At 37.5% G+C, this 13,759-nt stretch overlaps 1 protein-coding gene across 1 annotated transcript in view; it reads right to left on the reverse strand.

Moving 5' to 3' along the window:
- Positions 1 to 315: 315 nt before the first annotated feature.
- ift172 (intraflagellar transport 172) overlaps positions 316 to 13,759 on the reverse strand; it is a 58,840-nt gene continuing 45,396 nt past the window's right edge. Inside the window, exons 33-48 of the mRNA XM_074685856.1 lie at positions 13,031 to 13,211; positions 12,821 to 12,930; positions 10,247 to 10,376; positions 7,370 to 7,468; positions 5,138 to 5,247; positions 4,976 to 5,039; positions 4,777 to 4,863; positions 4,469 to 4,585; positions 4,188 to 4,298; positions 3,955 to 4,074; positions 3,772 to 3,867; positions 2,944 to 3,003; positions 2,695 to 2,793; positions 2,411 to 2,564; positions 1,133 to 1,224; positions 316 to 963 (exon numbers count right to left, since the gene is read on the reverse strand). Of these exons, the coding sequence (XP_074541957.1) occupies positions 874 to 963; positions 1,133 to 1,224; positions 2,411 to 2,564; positions 2,695 to 2,793; positions 2,944 to 3,003; positions 3,772 to 3,867; positions 3,955 to 4,074; positions 4,188 to 4,298; positions 4,469 to 4,585; positions 4,777 to 4,863; positions 4,976 to 5,039; positions 5,138 to 5,247; positions 7,370 to 7,468; positions 10,247 to 10,376; positions 12,821 to 12,930; positions 13,031 to 13,211 (1,720 nt within the window). The 3' untranslated portion in view covers positions 316 to 873. The remainder of the gene's footprint in view (positions 964 to 1,132; positions 1,225 to 2,410; positions 2,565 to 2,694; positions 2,794 to 2,943; positions 3,004 to 3,771; positions 3,868 to 3,954; positions 4,075 to 4,187; positions 4,299 to 4,468; positions 4,586 to 4,776; positions 4,864 to 4,975; positions 5,040 to 5,137; positions 5,248 to 7,369; positions 7,469 to 10,246; positions 10,377 to 12,820; positions 12,931 to 13,030; positions 13,212 to 13,759) is intronic.

Genomic DNA, 13,759 nt, shown 5'->3' on the forward strand with positions numbered 1-13,759 from the left:
AAGTAAAAAATTCTGAGACTAAAATCAGAATTCTTTAAAAAAAAAGTTGGACTTCTGACTTAAGCTCAGAACACTAAGAAAGAAAACTCACAATTTCTGAGATTAAAGTCAGAGTAATGAGACTAAAGTTGAAATTCTGAGAGAAAATGAACTGACTTTTATCTCAGAAATTTTAACTTTTACCGCAGAACACTGAGAAAAAAACTCTGAATATCTGAGATTAAAATCAGAATACTGAGAAAAAAGTCAGATCTGACTGTAATCTCAGAATTGTGACTTTTTCCACAGAGAAAATAGTGGCAAAAAAAAGAAGGATTTCTTTTATCTAGTGGCCCTGGTCCTCTTCCATAGAAATCTGTTAGAGTACCAAAACATCTGACAGAAACAAATCTGACACAAGCCTTTGGATTTTTTTTTTTTTTTGCCAAGAATCCTGAGAAAAAGTCTCTGATGAGGAAAAAGAGGAAGGATTAAATAACTGTCCCATTTCCAGGTTACATTAACATATCATTTAAAGTATTTTAACAAATATATATGGGTTTGTTGTCATATGCAGGAGTTTACATTCATATTCCACGTCTGTAAGAATAAACTGATAAGGCTGATTCTGGTGTTTTTTAACCAAAGTGTGACTGTAAAACTAGGCAAGTAGATTTTTAAGGTTTACTTTTTTATGAAATGTCACAAAAATCAAAAACTGTTCAGACAAGGATAGCGAAATAAATAGTGGATTAGAAACATAATTTGAGTTTTTTCAGATTTCTAACATTGGTCTCAGATTCCAACTCTAAAACAGACAGAGCTGAAATAAAGGCATTTCAGTCCCTCATCCTCCAAATGAACAAATGTTACTGGAATGAAAGTGTGTGTTGATCAGTGGAAGGAGAATCCAGACGCTCCCAGGCCTCCACACCACTGGTTGATGAACTTGAGGACGTCCTGACACTCTGGGCTGTGAGTCGTCTGCAAGAAGAGAAAACAACCAATGAACAAACAGATTTATCACATAACCCACCAATTTATTTATACAAAATAATTTAATAACTCATACTTTTAAACTAACCGAAGCTGGTGAAACAGATTGTATTAACAGTCTCCACAGCATCATACCTGCCTGTCAGTCACTGCTCACCTTTGTAGCCATGAGGAATTTGTTCCAGTCGTCCTTGTTGGCTGCTTTCCCCACAGGAGAGAACTCAACTTTATTCCTCAGCACGGGGTAACCTGCAGGGAGGAACAGCTCGTGGTCACAGGTTTGTTTATGATGTCATGTGTTTTATAGCAGAAAAAAAAATCCTTTTACAGTATCTAATACGTTGATTGCATATTTAAAGATCCACTGACAAATTTTGTTTACTACATGTAACTCACAACATTAAACTGAAATGTCTGCTAAGTGGGGCTGGGACAATATGCTTTTCACCCCAATTCGTTGCTTTTCAATTTTCTGAGGTGCAGATTGAATTTATATTTTTGATTCTTCTAGATTTATGATTTTTAGTTTGCTCTTTTGACACCAGACCACGAGAAAAAGTTGAATGGTGGTGATGATGTCTGACTACCAGGAGACATGTTTTTCCAGAAAATGCACATCACATGTGAGTCAGTTTTTAAGATTTATTCAGGGGATCTGACATCTTAAATTTTTCCCAGTCCAGCTTAAAAAGGCAGTCTAAAACAAGGGATTTAATTTTTTTTTAAGTTGTATAAGTTATGAAAAATTCAATAATTACCTGAGTTAAAAAAAAACAACAACACTGAAAAAAAAAAAAGTTAGGTGGTAAATGTAGTGTGGGCCTGAGTGTTAGACTTAATCCAGAAAGCAATAAAAAAATAAAAAAATAAAATATATTAAATAAAATATAATAAATAAAATTAAATAGATAAATAATAAATAATTAAATTCAAATACTGGCACAATTTTTTTTGGCAACTTTATCATAATTTGCTATTTGAATGCATTAGAAGGGCTCTTTCCATGACTGTTTTATGATTCAAAACTGATTCAATGTAGTTTTATAAAAAAATGTTACGTACTATGGACCTATGTTAATCTCATCATGTCATATCAATTGTCAATTGTTTGTTTTGTTTTGTACTGTTTTGCTGTTTCTGTTTTTTTTTGTTTTTTAAAAAAATATTGAATAAAAGTAATTTAAAAAACTGAACAAAAAGAATAACACAATTTAAAATCATTGAACAAAACATCCCGATTCTACGATACAATTTTTTTTCTCCCATCCCTACAGGTAGGCAAAAGAAATTTTTCTTGAAGTAAATGTGATTTTAAAATGTCTCTATATAATTGATTATTTTAACTGTTGCACTAAAATGAAAGACGGATTTAACCCCTGTCGATGTTTGTTTGGATGTCAGGTAAGACTACGGTGTGTGTGTGTTTTGTTGTTACCGGTGAGCACGCAGGGCAGCGAGCGCAGGCCGGTGTTTGACGCCACCAGCGAGGCTTCGTACGAGTTTCTCTCGTCCTGAGGAAGAACCTGCTCCAGCCGGTTGTCCATGGACACCATCAGCACCCAGTCCCGGATCTGCTCCCGCTGGGAGTCCTGTTACACACACACCCACACCCACACCCACACCCACACACACACACACACATACATCAGTAAAGCTGATCTAGTAGTGGATCCACCTTTAAAGAAGAGTGTTTAAGAGTTTGGAGGGATGGAGTCTTACAGTGACGCAGAGTTTGGAGGGAATGGGGACCTCAAAGGGGATGTCAGTGTCCATGAAGTCAGAGTGATCCAGAGCAGCCAGGGATCCCTCGTCGATCGCCTTGAGACAGAGCCCACCAACCAATCAGGAAACAGTGACATCATGACAGATGCAGCTCATCACTGTGTCTTCAGTTTTCTTTAGTTCCTGATTAAACATCCTGAAGCCCTAAGTGCTGGATTTTAAAGGGACATTTCACTGTTTACTCACATCACACAGATCCAGGAAGTGATTGAGGAAGATGAAGGCCATGTTCCCCCAGCCGACCTCCTGACAGGTTAAAAACACACACAACACTATTGTTATACCTGATGCTAAGGTTCATACAATAATCATGGACAGTCGTCTAACCTTACCTGCATTAATGAAGCTGGTTTAATGAGTTATTTAAACTTTAAAAATTAAACTTTAAACTTTATACAATCTTTCTTCGAGTAAGATAAACCCATTTAGGCCACTAAAACACTCAAATTTAAAGAGGGGAGATGTTGTGCTTCCTCGTTTTATGAATATGAATGTAAAATAATAAACTGTGGATGTCCATCTATAATCACTGCAGATTTTCAAACCAGAATCAGAATCAAGTTTTATTGCCCCCTACATTTGCACATACAAGGAATTTGTCTTGGTGTGTTGGAGCTAACGATTAACAAGAAAATAATGAAAATGCAAAATAGAATGTAGAAAAAGTTGAGATAAAAAATAAACACAAAAAAATATATATAGGAAAATAATAAAATTAATAAAATAAAATAAAATAAAATAAAATAAAATAAAGTAAAACAAAATAAAATGAAATAAAATAAAATGAAGTAAAACTAAATAAAATAAAACATAATAAAATAAAATAAAATGAAGTAAAATAAAATAAAATAAAATAAAATAAAATTCAATTAAACAAATAAAATAAAATAAATTGAAATAAAATAAAATAAAATAAAATAAAATAAAATGAAAAATTGTGATATGAACAGAAAAATGAAATAATAAATATAATAGAAAAAGAGAAACAGAGGAAAAGGTAAGGAAGGTACCAACCCTGCAGGCCAGTCCAGCTTCGTAGAAAGCTTTATCTGCTGGAATTAGCTCAGTGTGACGCAACAAAGACACCGACAGCTTCGCTGCTGTGCCGGCCTGAAAAACAGAAGAAGAAGAGGAAAACATCACATTAAATAAAACGTCCTCTTCATCTGTAGGTGAGCGTTTGAGTGTTTTCCGTACCAGCTGCTCGACTCCTTTGGCAGCAGCTCGCGTGGCGCAGTAATGAGCGATCAGAAGCAACTGTTCAAAATCTTCATGAGCTCGAGAGTTGGCCTCTCCTGACCTGGACAGGTTTTCACTCTGAAAACAAACATTAAAAATGATACTAAATTCAAAGGAATAATCTCACCTCCTGTTTTTATTTTAAACTAGACTTGCATTTGTAAGTTTTTGTCTGACGTGTGGTGATTTACCAGCTGCTGCAGGAAGTTGCGGAGGTCAGCCCACATGTGGTAAGACTCTGGTGTGTCGGTGTTGGGGAGATTAATGATGTCCAGGAATAGACGCTTATAGATGTTAAAGTTCTGAGAGCATAGAAAGTGAAATTAAGTTGTATCACCTTCTGTTAACATGGTACATGTTTAGACATGGAATCCAACATGGCTGACAAAGTGCAGTATAAACATAGGCAGATATCTCAAAAAACAAAAGAAAAAAAAAATCAGTGGTGTTAAAAATGATTCACGAGAGTAACCTGAGGGTTTGGTGGAGCTCCATGCTGGATATAAAGCTGCAGAGCCTTCACAGGATCTCCATCTTTGATGAGCTGTGTTGCGTACAGAGCGACGTATTTATGGAGGATCTTAAAGTTCTGAAAAACAAAACAAGCAGGGTGATGCTAACTGATGGGGTTTCACTGTTTGTAAGTTTAAACCTTAAAGTTTACATCCTTTAAGTTCATAGGAGGAGTAACTTGATGCTTTGTCCACAGGGGGCGCCAAACTCAACACAAACTGAGAGTTCCTCACAGGAGCTTTAATCGACTAGAAGTGTGTTCAGTACCTGTTTGGAAGCTGTCTCGAGACATTTCTCCCACTGTCCCCTCTCTGCATACATGTCCAGAGCTGCTACGACGTCCACATCCACCAGCTGACAACACACACACACACACACACACAGTATCATTAAAAACAACCTTCATTTCCTGACAGTACCCTCAGATGAAAATGTCAGATTCAGTGTTGTTCAGGGTTAAACTCACAGAATCCACTTTGCCTTGGCCCTTCAGGTGTTCTTTGTATTTCTGGTCCACATAGTCCTCGTATCTGACAGATTTCAGAGGAATCAGAGACGTTTATGCATTTTTCTGATTTGGACGATCACGTGTGTATGCATGTATGTGTGTGTGTGTGTACATTCACACCTTGGCTCCAGCTCCTTGGCGACTCTCTTGGCTTTGTTCCACTCCTCACCAGCTATAAAAGCATCGATGGCGTCCTTTATGAGGTCCACGTTCAGGTAGATCTCAGCGGCCTGGAACACATCAAGAGACAAAAACAAAAGATTGTGGATCCCATCTTCTTTTTAACACTACTTTTCTTTGTTCATGACAACTTTTTACTGGATGCAGTGCAAAGGGGAAATGTATTGCGCTGTGGTTTGAAACAAGACAAGCAAATTTTATCAGACCATGCTGCAGTTAAGAAGCAGGCTACCCTAACATGCAAGATTAACTAATCCTCATGGATTAAAATGATCACATAAAAGCTTAACCTGTCATGGACTTTATAAAACATGGACGTAGTGTCCATATTGCAAAATGAATCCACGCAGCCACCTTGGAGTAGGGATGCACCAATACTGATCCTGGTATCAGGTATCGGTGCCCCTCAAAGCTGGATCGGTATCGGTGGGAAAGGGGCCGATCCATAGTGTCGATCCAGGCAAACAGCTCCATGCCTTTTTTCATTGGCACTCTTACCTACTTGATAAAAAATGTTACCTTGATGTACTTTTTTCGCTGCATTACCAGTCTACAGGGTGTAAATATTAAATATTATATAGTTTAAATGAATATTTACGTCAGTTTTTCCATCTACTCATTTTTTGCCTTTTACCCAAAACATTACCAGTCTTATCCAACAGTAGAGCATACAGCTTATTATTTAACTCTTGTCTCAGATCAGTATCGGTGTGAACTGATACCCAAAGCCTATGCATCGGTATCGGTATCAGTACCAGAAAAGTCAGACCGGTGCATCCCTACATACCACGCCTTTACATATTGCACTCAGGTTGTTGCAACGCTATTTGATAAATGGCTTGAAATTGAGAATGTTTTGTTTGTTTTATGTTTCACTATGTTGCCTACTGTATCAGGTCGGGTATCGGCACACTTGAATTTTAATAGATCAGATCGGATCGAAATGTTAAAAAGTGTATTGGCTCATCTCTACCTTGGTGCATATGATGCTGGCTATCAGCTTCCTTTCTTAAAGCTACAGGGCGCCTGTCAGTCATGTGAGCTGAGCTGTGTCTCTGATTGGACAATCAAACAATCCTAACATCTTCTAAACTGCAGAGTTAAAAAATTATACACCCACCGTACAGTGTGTGTCAATAGCCGAAGCAGCATTTCAGACCCAAGCCATTTTTTGAACCAGGCTGTAAATATGTTTTTTAATGCTGTAAAGTCTGTTTTTATGGTTGGGTGTGAACGTGACATCAGGTCTTTGTGCAGCCAGGCTCAAGCGGGTTCTTAATGAACAGTGACTTTTAGCACTTCTGCATGGGTCCCCCTCTGTGGCCGAGCAGTGACATTTGTGCAAGTCTTCGAGTTTTTTTCTGTTGTTATCATGTGTTTGTATGCTGAGGTGTTTTTTTCTTGATCTCAAACTACACCCCCTGCTGAGGAACAGTCTGGAATTGACCTCTCTTCTCCCAATGTTGTTATTTCATATCTATTGCAAAGGGGTGGTGGGCAGCTGGCTGCTCCTAGGTTTATCTCAAATCCCGTCTGTCTTCCTATGTCTGAGTTTGTCTTCTTATATGTCTTGGAAGGGATGTAACTGAATCCCCCCCCCCGGCGAATCAACAAAGTATTCTGATTTTCTGATTCATTTTTCTAAACCAGGTGTTGCCCCTTAGATTTAGCCTTTAGCTCGTGCTCTATCTCTCTCCTGTTTATCTTTCTTCTGCTCTTCTGTCCTTTTTCTGTCTGACAGTTAGGCTCCTGTGTCCACTATCACTACAAAATTAATCACAGAAATTGTTTTCAGCAGAGAAAAACACAGATCTCTCTTCTCTCTACTAAATTTTGTCAGCTGGTGTGGTGTTGTCATAGAGACCATGACATTTCCCAGTCCAGTCCTGTTTGACCTGATTGGGAAATTGAGAGATAGCATTTATGAATAACCTAAACTAGTATTAATACTCTTGTTTAAAGTGTGGATTATAATCAGATATATATCTTGAGAGACTTTTTTAAAAACCACTTAGAAACTCCTCACAGCCTCTTTAATAAAAGCTTTCACATGCAGGATGAGATGCTACTTTTGAGTCTTCCACTCTCATATTTTAATGAATTGTATCTTTTTATTTGAGTAATACAAACAAAAAGGTTTCTGTGTTTTGGTGTGTGTGTGTTCACACTCACAGAGCTGAACTTCCTGAGCTGCGTGAGTCGAGGTCCGACCACATGGACGACCTCCATGGCTCGATCTGTGCCGAGGAACTTGATGGACAACTCTACAGCCTGGAAACACAAACAAAACAACACAGAAACGTTCATATTTCTTCAAATTATCAGGTCATTTACAAGCGGTGATCTGAAATATATGTTATTTACATGTTATTATTTAATAATCTAGATTCAACATGTCTCTTTTCCCATTGATAATAGACCTTAAAGGCTTGAGCACTTCACAGAGTCAGAGCAAAGATGAGGAAAGAAACATTTTACTGGACTTTAAATTCAGTTTAGAGACTCAGGAAAGACCAGAGTCAGCTGATTTGATCTCCTCTGGTGATTTTTGAAACAGAGGCAAACCAAAGCAAAAGAATCAGATCATTATAATAGAATCTCCCATGTGCCCCGGGCTCTCCACGGGAGGCCTCGTATTGATTATCTCCACCTCTGACCTTTTCCTGGACAGGATCCGGAGCAGGGATGTTTGATTCTTCGTCGTGGTCTGTCTCCCTCTCACTCTGCTTAATCAAACTCAGAGTATTTAAAAAACCACATTGATCGGTGAGACCTCGCGACCTTTCCTTTAGAAACAGCATCAGAGCAGCTATTCAGAGTCCAAATGATCTGATCTCCGCGGAGCTGTGATCGATAACACACAATAACTGGTGTGAGAGCCCGGGAGGGGATGTATTGATGCTGGTGACACAGTGACCTCTGGCTTCGAGGAAAGGTTAGCCGCTGCTACGCGTCTGCGTCATCATTTATCTATAACAATGCTGAATGTGAACACACCCTTCACATTGTTTTTCAACCACGAGTTACAACTCATACGACGAAGAAATCCCTGCGTCTTCCTGACTACAGCAATAAGTGGACGATGAGCATTAAAGGGTTAGTTCAGTTTTTTAACAGAGGCATTTTTTTAGCTAATTCTATGTTCTCTTAAGACAAATTTAGGGCTTACACTGAAAAAACTGAAATCTTATCAAGTGTTTTTGTCTCATCTTCAGTAGAAAATGTCTTTTTAAACTCAATATGAGCCACTTTCACCTTACCAGTCCAGAAAAATGTCTTATTTACAGCAATTTAAAGACAAAAATAAGGCCTGAATTGCTTGTATTGAGTAAAAAAAAATTGCCAGTGGGGTAAGAAATTTTTTTCGAGTCTTGACAAGCACATTTCTCTTATCCTACTGCCAGATTTTCTTACTCATTTCTAGTAATTAAGACCTCAACTTTGTCTTTAAATAACTTAAAATAAGATATTTTTTCAGACTGATCACGTAAACGTAGTTCAAATTAAGTCTAACAAGACATTTTCACTGACAATAAGACAAAATCACTTAGTAAGATTTTACTTTTTTGGAGTTAACACCGGAAAAAACGAAATCTTATCAAGTGTTTTTGTCTTATTTTAAGGAAAAAATGTATTATTACACTCGATATGAGCCACATTCAACTCATCAGTCCAGAAAAATGTCTAAGACAAAAATGAGGTCTGAATTACTTGTACCAATTTAAAAAAAAATCTGTCAATGGAGCAAAAAATTGCTAGAAAATTTGCTTGAAACTAGAATTTTATCTTCCTTTAAGTACTAATTTTTAGTCTTAAATAACATAAAAGAAGTTTTTTTCCTGACTGATTTGGTAAATGTAGCTCGTAATAAGTCTAAAAAGACATTTTATACTGGAAAAAAAGACAAAAGCACTTGATATTATTTCAGGTTTTTGCAGTGTAGCCTTTGCCGTAGAAATATAACAGGATTGGCTCTTGGCCATGAGTGCTGTGTTTGTTAGACTGCAGTAAAAGCAGCTTCTTTGAGATTATACACTGTAAAAAGTTAATTTGTACATTTGTTGTTTTAACACATTATTTTATGTAAAAAATTACTGAAGTTATTGGGATAACACATAATTAGAAGTTGGTATCATCCTAACTACAAAATATGTTTCAGGTACACTGCAAAAAACTGAGATCTTATCAAGTATCTTTGTCTTATTTTAAGTAAAAATTGTCTTAATACTTGATATGAGCAACAGTCACCTGACCAGTCCAGAAAAACATCTTGTTTCAAGTAATTTAAAGACAAAAATGTGGTCTGAATTGCTTGTAACAAGTAGAAAATCTGCCAATGGAATAAGAGAAATTTGTTTGAAAATTTGCTTCTAACAAGAATAATGTCTTAATACAAGTAAATTTTCTCTTTTTCCACTGGTATATTTTTGTTACTTGTTACAAACAACTCAGACCTCGTTTTTGTCTTTAAATAACTTCAAATAAGACACTTTTCTTGACTGGTCAGGTAAATGTTGCTTTCTGAAAGTATAATAAGACAATTTTACTTAAAATAGGACAAAGACACTTGGTAAGATTTCAGTTTTGTGCAGTGTAAAAATCTATGACCACATAAATTGATATTTTTTGTGATGGCATTTTGTAACCATGAGTGAAGAGGAAACACAGTGGATTTAAGACCCTGTTGTACATTGAGACGTTACACAGGCTGTCTGTGCTCATCTGCACAGACAGCCTGTTTGTGCTCCACATGGCGTGGGCCCATGTACTCAATAATTTTCACAGTGCATTTAGAGTTTAAGCTTATAAATGAGGTGTGTTGATGCGTTAGGATCAGGACAGACAAGACAGCAGGTCGTTGCCATGGAGCATAAACAGCTTTGTCAGTGCCATTTAAAACACAGACAGCCTGTATCCTCTGTGCAACATCTCAATGTACAGCAGGGTCTAATATCCAATGTGTTCCCTCCTCACTCACGGTTACAAAATGTAATCACAACAAAAATGACTTTGCTGTAAAAACTTGATGAATTAAGTTAACTTTTTTACCCTCATCCAGTATTTCTCCGACAGGTTGATGTTGGCGTCGTCCTTCACCTTCAGGTAACACTCCACAGCTCGAGAGTATTCACCTGCCTGCTCCCACTCCCTGGCCTGTTCCAGAAAAGCCTCCACGCCTCTGGAAGAGTCAGGAACAGACACAGGACGAAACACAAACAAGGTCATGTTGGTTTTAACATCGCTGTGATGGTTTCTGATGGAGCTGTGCAGTGAAGCAGACTCAACTTTTACTTTTTAAACTTCAATGAAAACAGAGGTTATGCTGTTTGGTCAAACTGGCCCCTGTGAATCTGTTGATCTTGGACTCCTGATGGTTTATTTTAAAACAGCTGTTACCAATCTGGGGGGTTTAAGTTGGACAGTGATTTTAAGGTCTAAGGTCAGATCTTTTCTGTCCAGGCAGCACTTTGAAACAGTTATTTATGCTTTTATTTTGTTTCGTGTGGGTCACTGTAACACAGGAATTCCCAAAGTGTGGTGCAGGAGCTGCCACTAGGGGGTGCATGACATAAGTATATTTAAACGTTGAATTTTTCTTACATATCACTGACTGCTATTCATCACTCGGCCACCATACTTGACTTCCAAATATTATTATTGTCATTATTATGTTGTTACCGCCTGTTATTGTCCCCACTGTTTCTAATGTGAGAGATCATTAGGCCCATTATTGTACACTCTGTTTTATGTTAACAGTAGCCTATTTTACTACATTTGATACCATATATGTGGCTATACAAACTACGCCTTTTCTTAATATGAGCCAGATTCAACTGACCAGTCTAGAAAAATGTCTTGTTTCAAGTTATTTAAAGACAAAAATGAGGTCTGAACACTACACTAGTTTTAAGCAAATTTTTCTTCTTCCATAAGTAGATTTTTTAAAACTTGTTACAGTCCATGAAGACCTCATTTTGTCTTCAAATGACTTGAAACAACACATTTTTCTGGACTTATCAGTTGAATGTGGCTCATATTGAGTCTGAAAAGACACTTTCTACTTAAAATAAGACAAAAACACTTTTAAACATAAAAGCATGCAGTGCATTGAGGATGCATAAGCTTAGTCGGGAGGTGAAAGGGTGTTGGGTTCATTTGTGGCTTCCTGTGAGTTGATTTTAAAACTCTTATGTTTGTTTTTAAATGTTTAAATGGTCTTGCCCTGCCTCACCACTATGAGATCCGTCACCACTCCTCACCATCTCAGTCCGTCAGTCCGTCAGGTCAGCGAACCAGCTGCAGGTACTGAGGTCCAGGATGAAGCTCAGAGGGGACAGGGCTTTCTCTAACGCTGCTCTCAGATCATGGAAAAATCTTCCCTTGCACATTATTCTAACTCTGTTATTCTGTCAGAATTTCCTTTTTATGTCTTTGTGTGTGTGTATATTGAATATGGTTTGGGGAGGGGGGATTGCGGGGTCTTATGTTTTCATTTTTTTCCTTTTTTTTTTTCAATAATACAATTTTCTGCTTTTAATTCCAGTTCTTGTTATCTAATTTAATTTAATTTATTTAATTTTAAGCATTTTGTATTACAAAGTCATGTATGAAAAGTGCTGTACAAATAAAGTTTGATTGAATGATTGATAGAGAGGCCCCTTCACTGCCCACTTTTAAAACATGTCTTAAAACCCATTTTTATTCTTTGGCTCTTAACTTCAGCGAGACTAAGTTTCTTAGCCGATCTTATTCTCATTTTACATAAAAATGGTCTTGTAATAATTGATATGAGCCACATTCACCTGACCAGTCCAGAAAAAAGTCTTGTTTCAAGTTATTAAAGACAAAAATGAGGTCTGAATTGTTTGAAACAAGTTATAAATAATATGTTACAGGCAATTCAGACCTCATATTTGTCTTTAAATAACTTGAAAAAAAGATATTTTTCTGGACTGATAAGTTGACTGTTGCTCATATTAAGCCTAAGAAGACATTTTTTACTGAAAATATGACAAAATCTCTTGATAAGATTTGGGTTTTTCCAGTGTGTTTTTATCTTTTATTTTATCTACCTGTACAGCACTTTGTCTCCAGCTGTGTTTTATAAATAAAGCTGGTATGCTAAACTATAATCTGACCTCACTTATGAGACATTAAAAGCCTTTTCTCAGTCTGCCGCCTGAGCAGCAATAATTCAGTATCTTTTCCCCTCTTCCTCGTCTTCCTCGTCTGTCTCCATTGGTAACTTTTGATGTTTTCTCTCCCACAAGTCATTAACGGATGAGAGGAGGACGAGGAGCCGTGTGCTCGATGCTGCGTTGCCTGCTAACGAGGTATTCCTCATTGGTAGTTTCAATTTGGGATGACGCTGGAGCTGTGTTTTAATAACGCATCAAACTGGCTCTGAGCATGGGTCACACTGCAGGGTGAACAGGAGGGGCTGTCGAGTGTTTGAGAGGGTTTGTTGATTTGTTTCAGGTCAAACATCACCTGGAGGAAAACATCTGATCTTTGTTTAAACACGTTTTTCAGGTCAGTTTGATCAAAGCAGGGTGATTTCACATACTTCCTGTTTCATTTTCTTTTATTTTAAGACTGAAAATATAAATTTAATCAGCACACCTGACTCCTTTCTTTGAATTCTCTCTTTCATACTCTTCTTGTAGCGCAGAGAGCTTGTTGGGGAGATACTCCTTACAGATCCGCATGGCATCACTCCACATATCTGCATCCTGTAAGAAACAAACATAACAAATTCATGTTTATGATTCAAAAATAGGCAGTTGTGGTAGTCAGAGCCTATTTTTTAGCGTTTTGGCGACCTCAGCTCACCTTGTAAGATTTAACAGCGAGTTCTGGTCTCTGGGCTCGGAGCAGGAAGGCCTCAGCCTTCTGGAAATCATTCTGTTCAAAGCAGAACTTGGCTTGGCCGACCAGAACCTCGGACACGCTCTCTGGATCGTGTCCCTCGGCCACCCGCTGAGCGCTGGCCCAGTCCTTGTTGTGGATGTACCTGGAGCGGTGCACAAACACAGGTCCAAATATAACCAGAATAAAGAAACACATATCTCTTATTGAAATGTCCAAATCTGATGGAGGGAATGGAAAACTAACTTCAAATCAAACTGTTCACAGGAAATTGAAGCCGTGTGTTTTCACAGTTTAAATGCTTCAATCTGATTGGTCCAAACTCTACAGCATCAGTCTGTTATTTCTAAACAGTAAACCGTGATAAGGATGAGGCTTTGACCACAGTGTTTGGTAAAATAAATCTTATACTATCAATTTCCGAAAAAAGGAGTCATTACACTATCATGCTGTTTGTTGATGGCGGGAAAAAGAAGAAATAAAAAACAGCTCAGGAATTCAAGAGATTAAAACCAGTGGTGTGCACAGATGGCAGCTTGATTGTTGAAAAATATGAGCATTTTTTAACCACACAGCAAAAATCTGAAATCTTATCCAGTGATTCTGTCAAATTTTCAGTAGAAAATGTCTTTTGAGACTTAATATGAACCAGATTCACCTGACCAGTCCAGGAAAATGTCTTGTTTCAAGTTA

Source organism: Halichoeres trimaculatus, unplaced genomic scaffold (assembly GCF_033239565.1).
Source record: "Halichoeres trimaculatus isolate MK-OKI-2021-1 unplaced genomic scaffold, fHalTri1.1 fHalTri1_scaffold_13, whole genome shotgun sequence".
In the NCBI taxonomy this organism is placed as follows: Eukaryota; Metazoa; Chordata; class Actinopteri; order Labriformes; family Labridae; genus Halichoeres; species Halichoeres trimaculatus.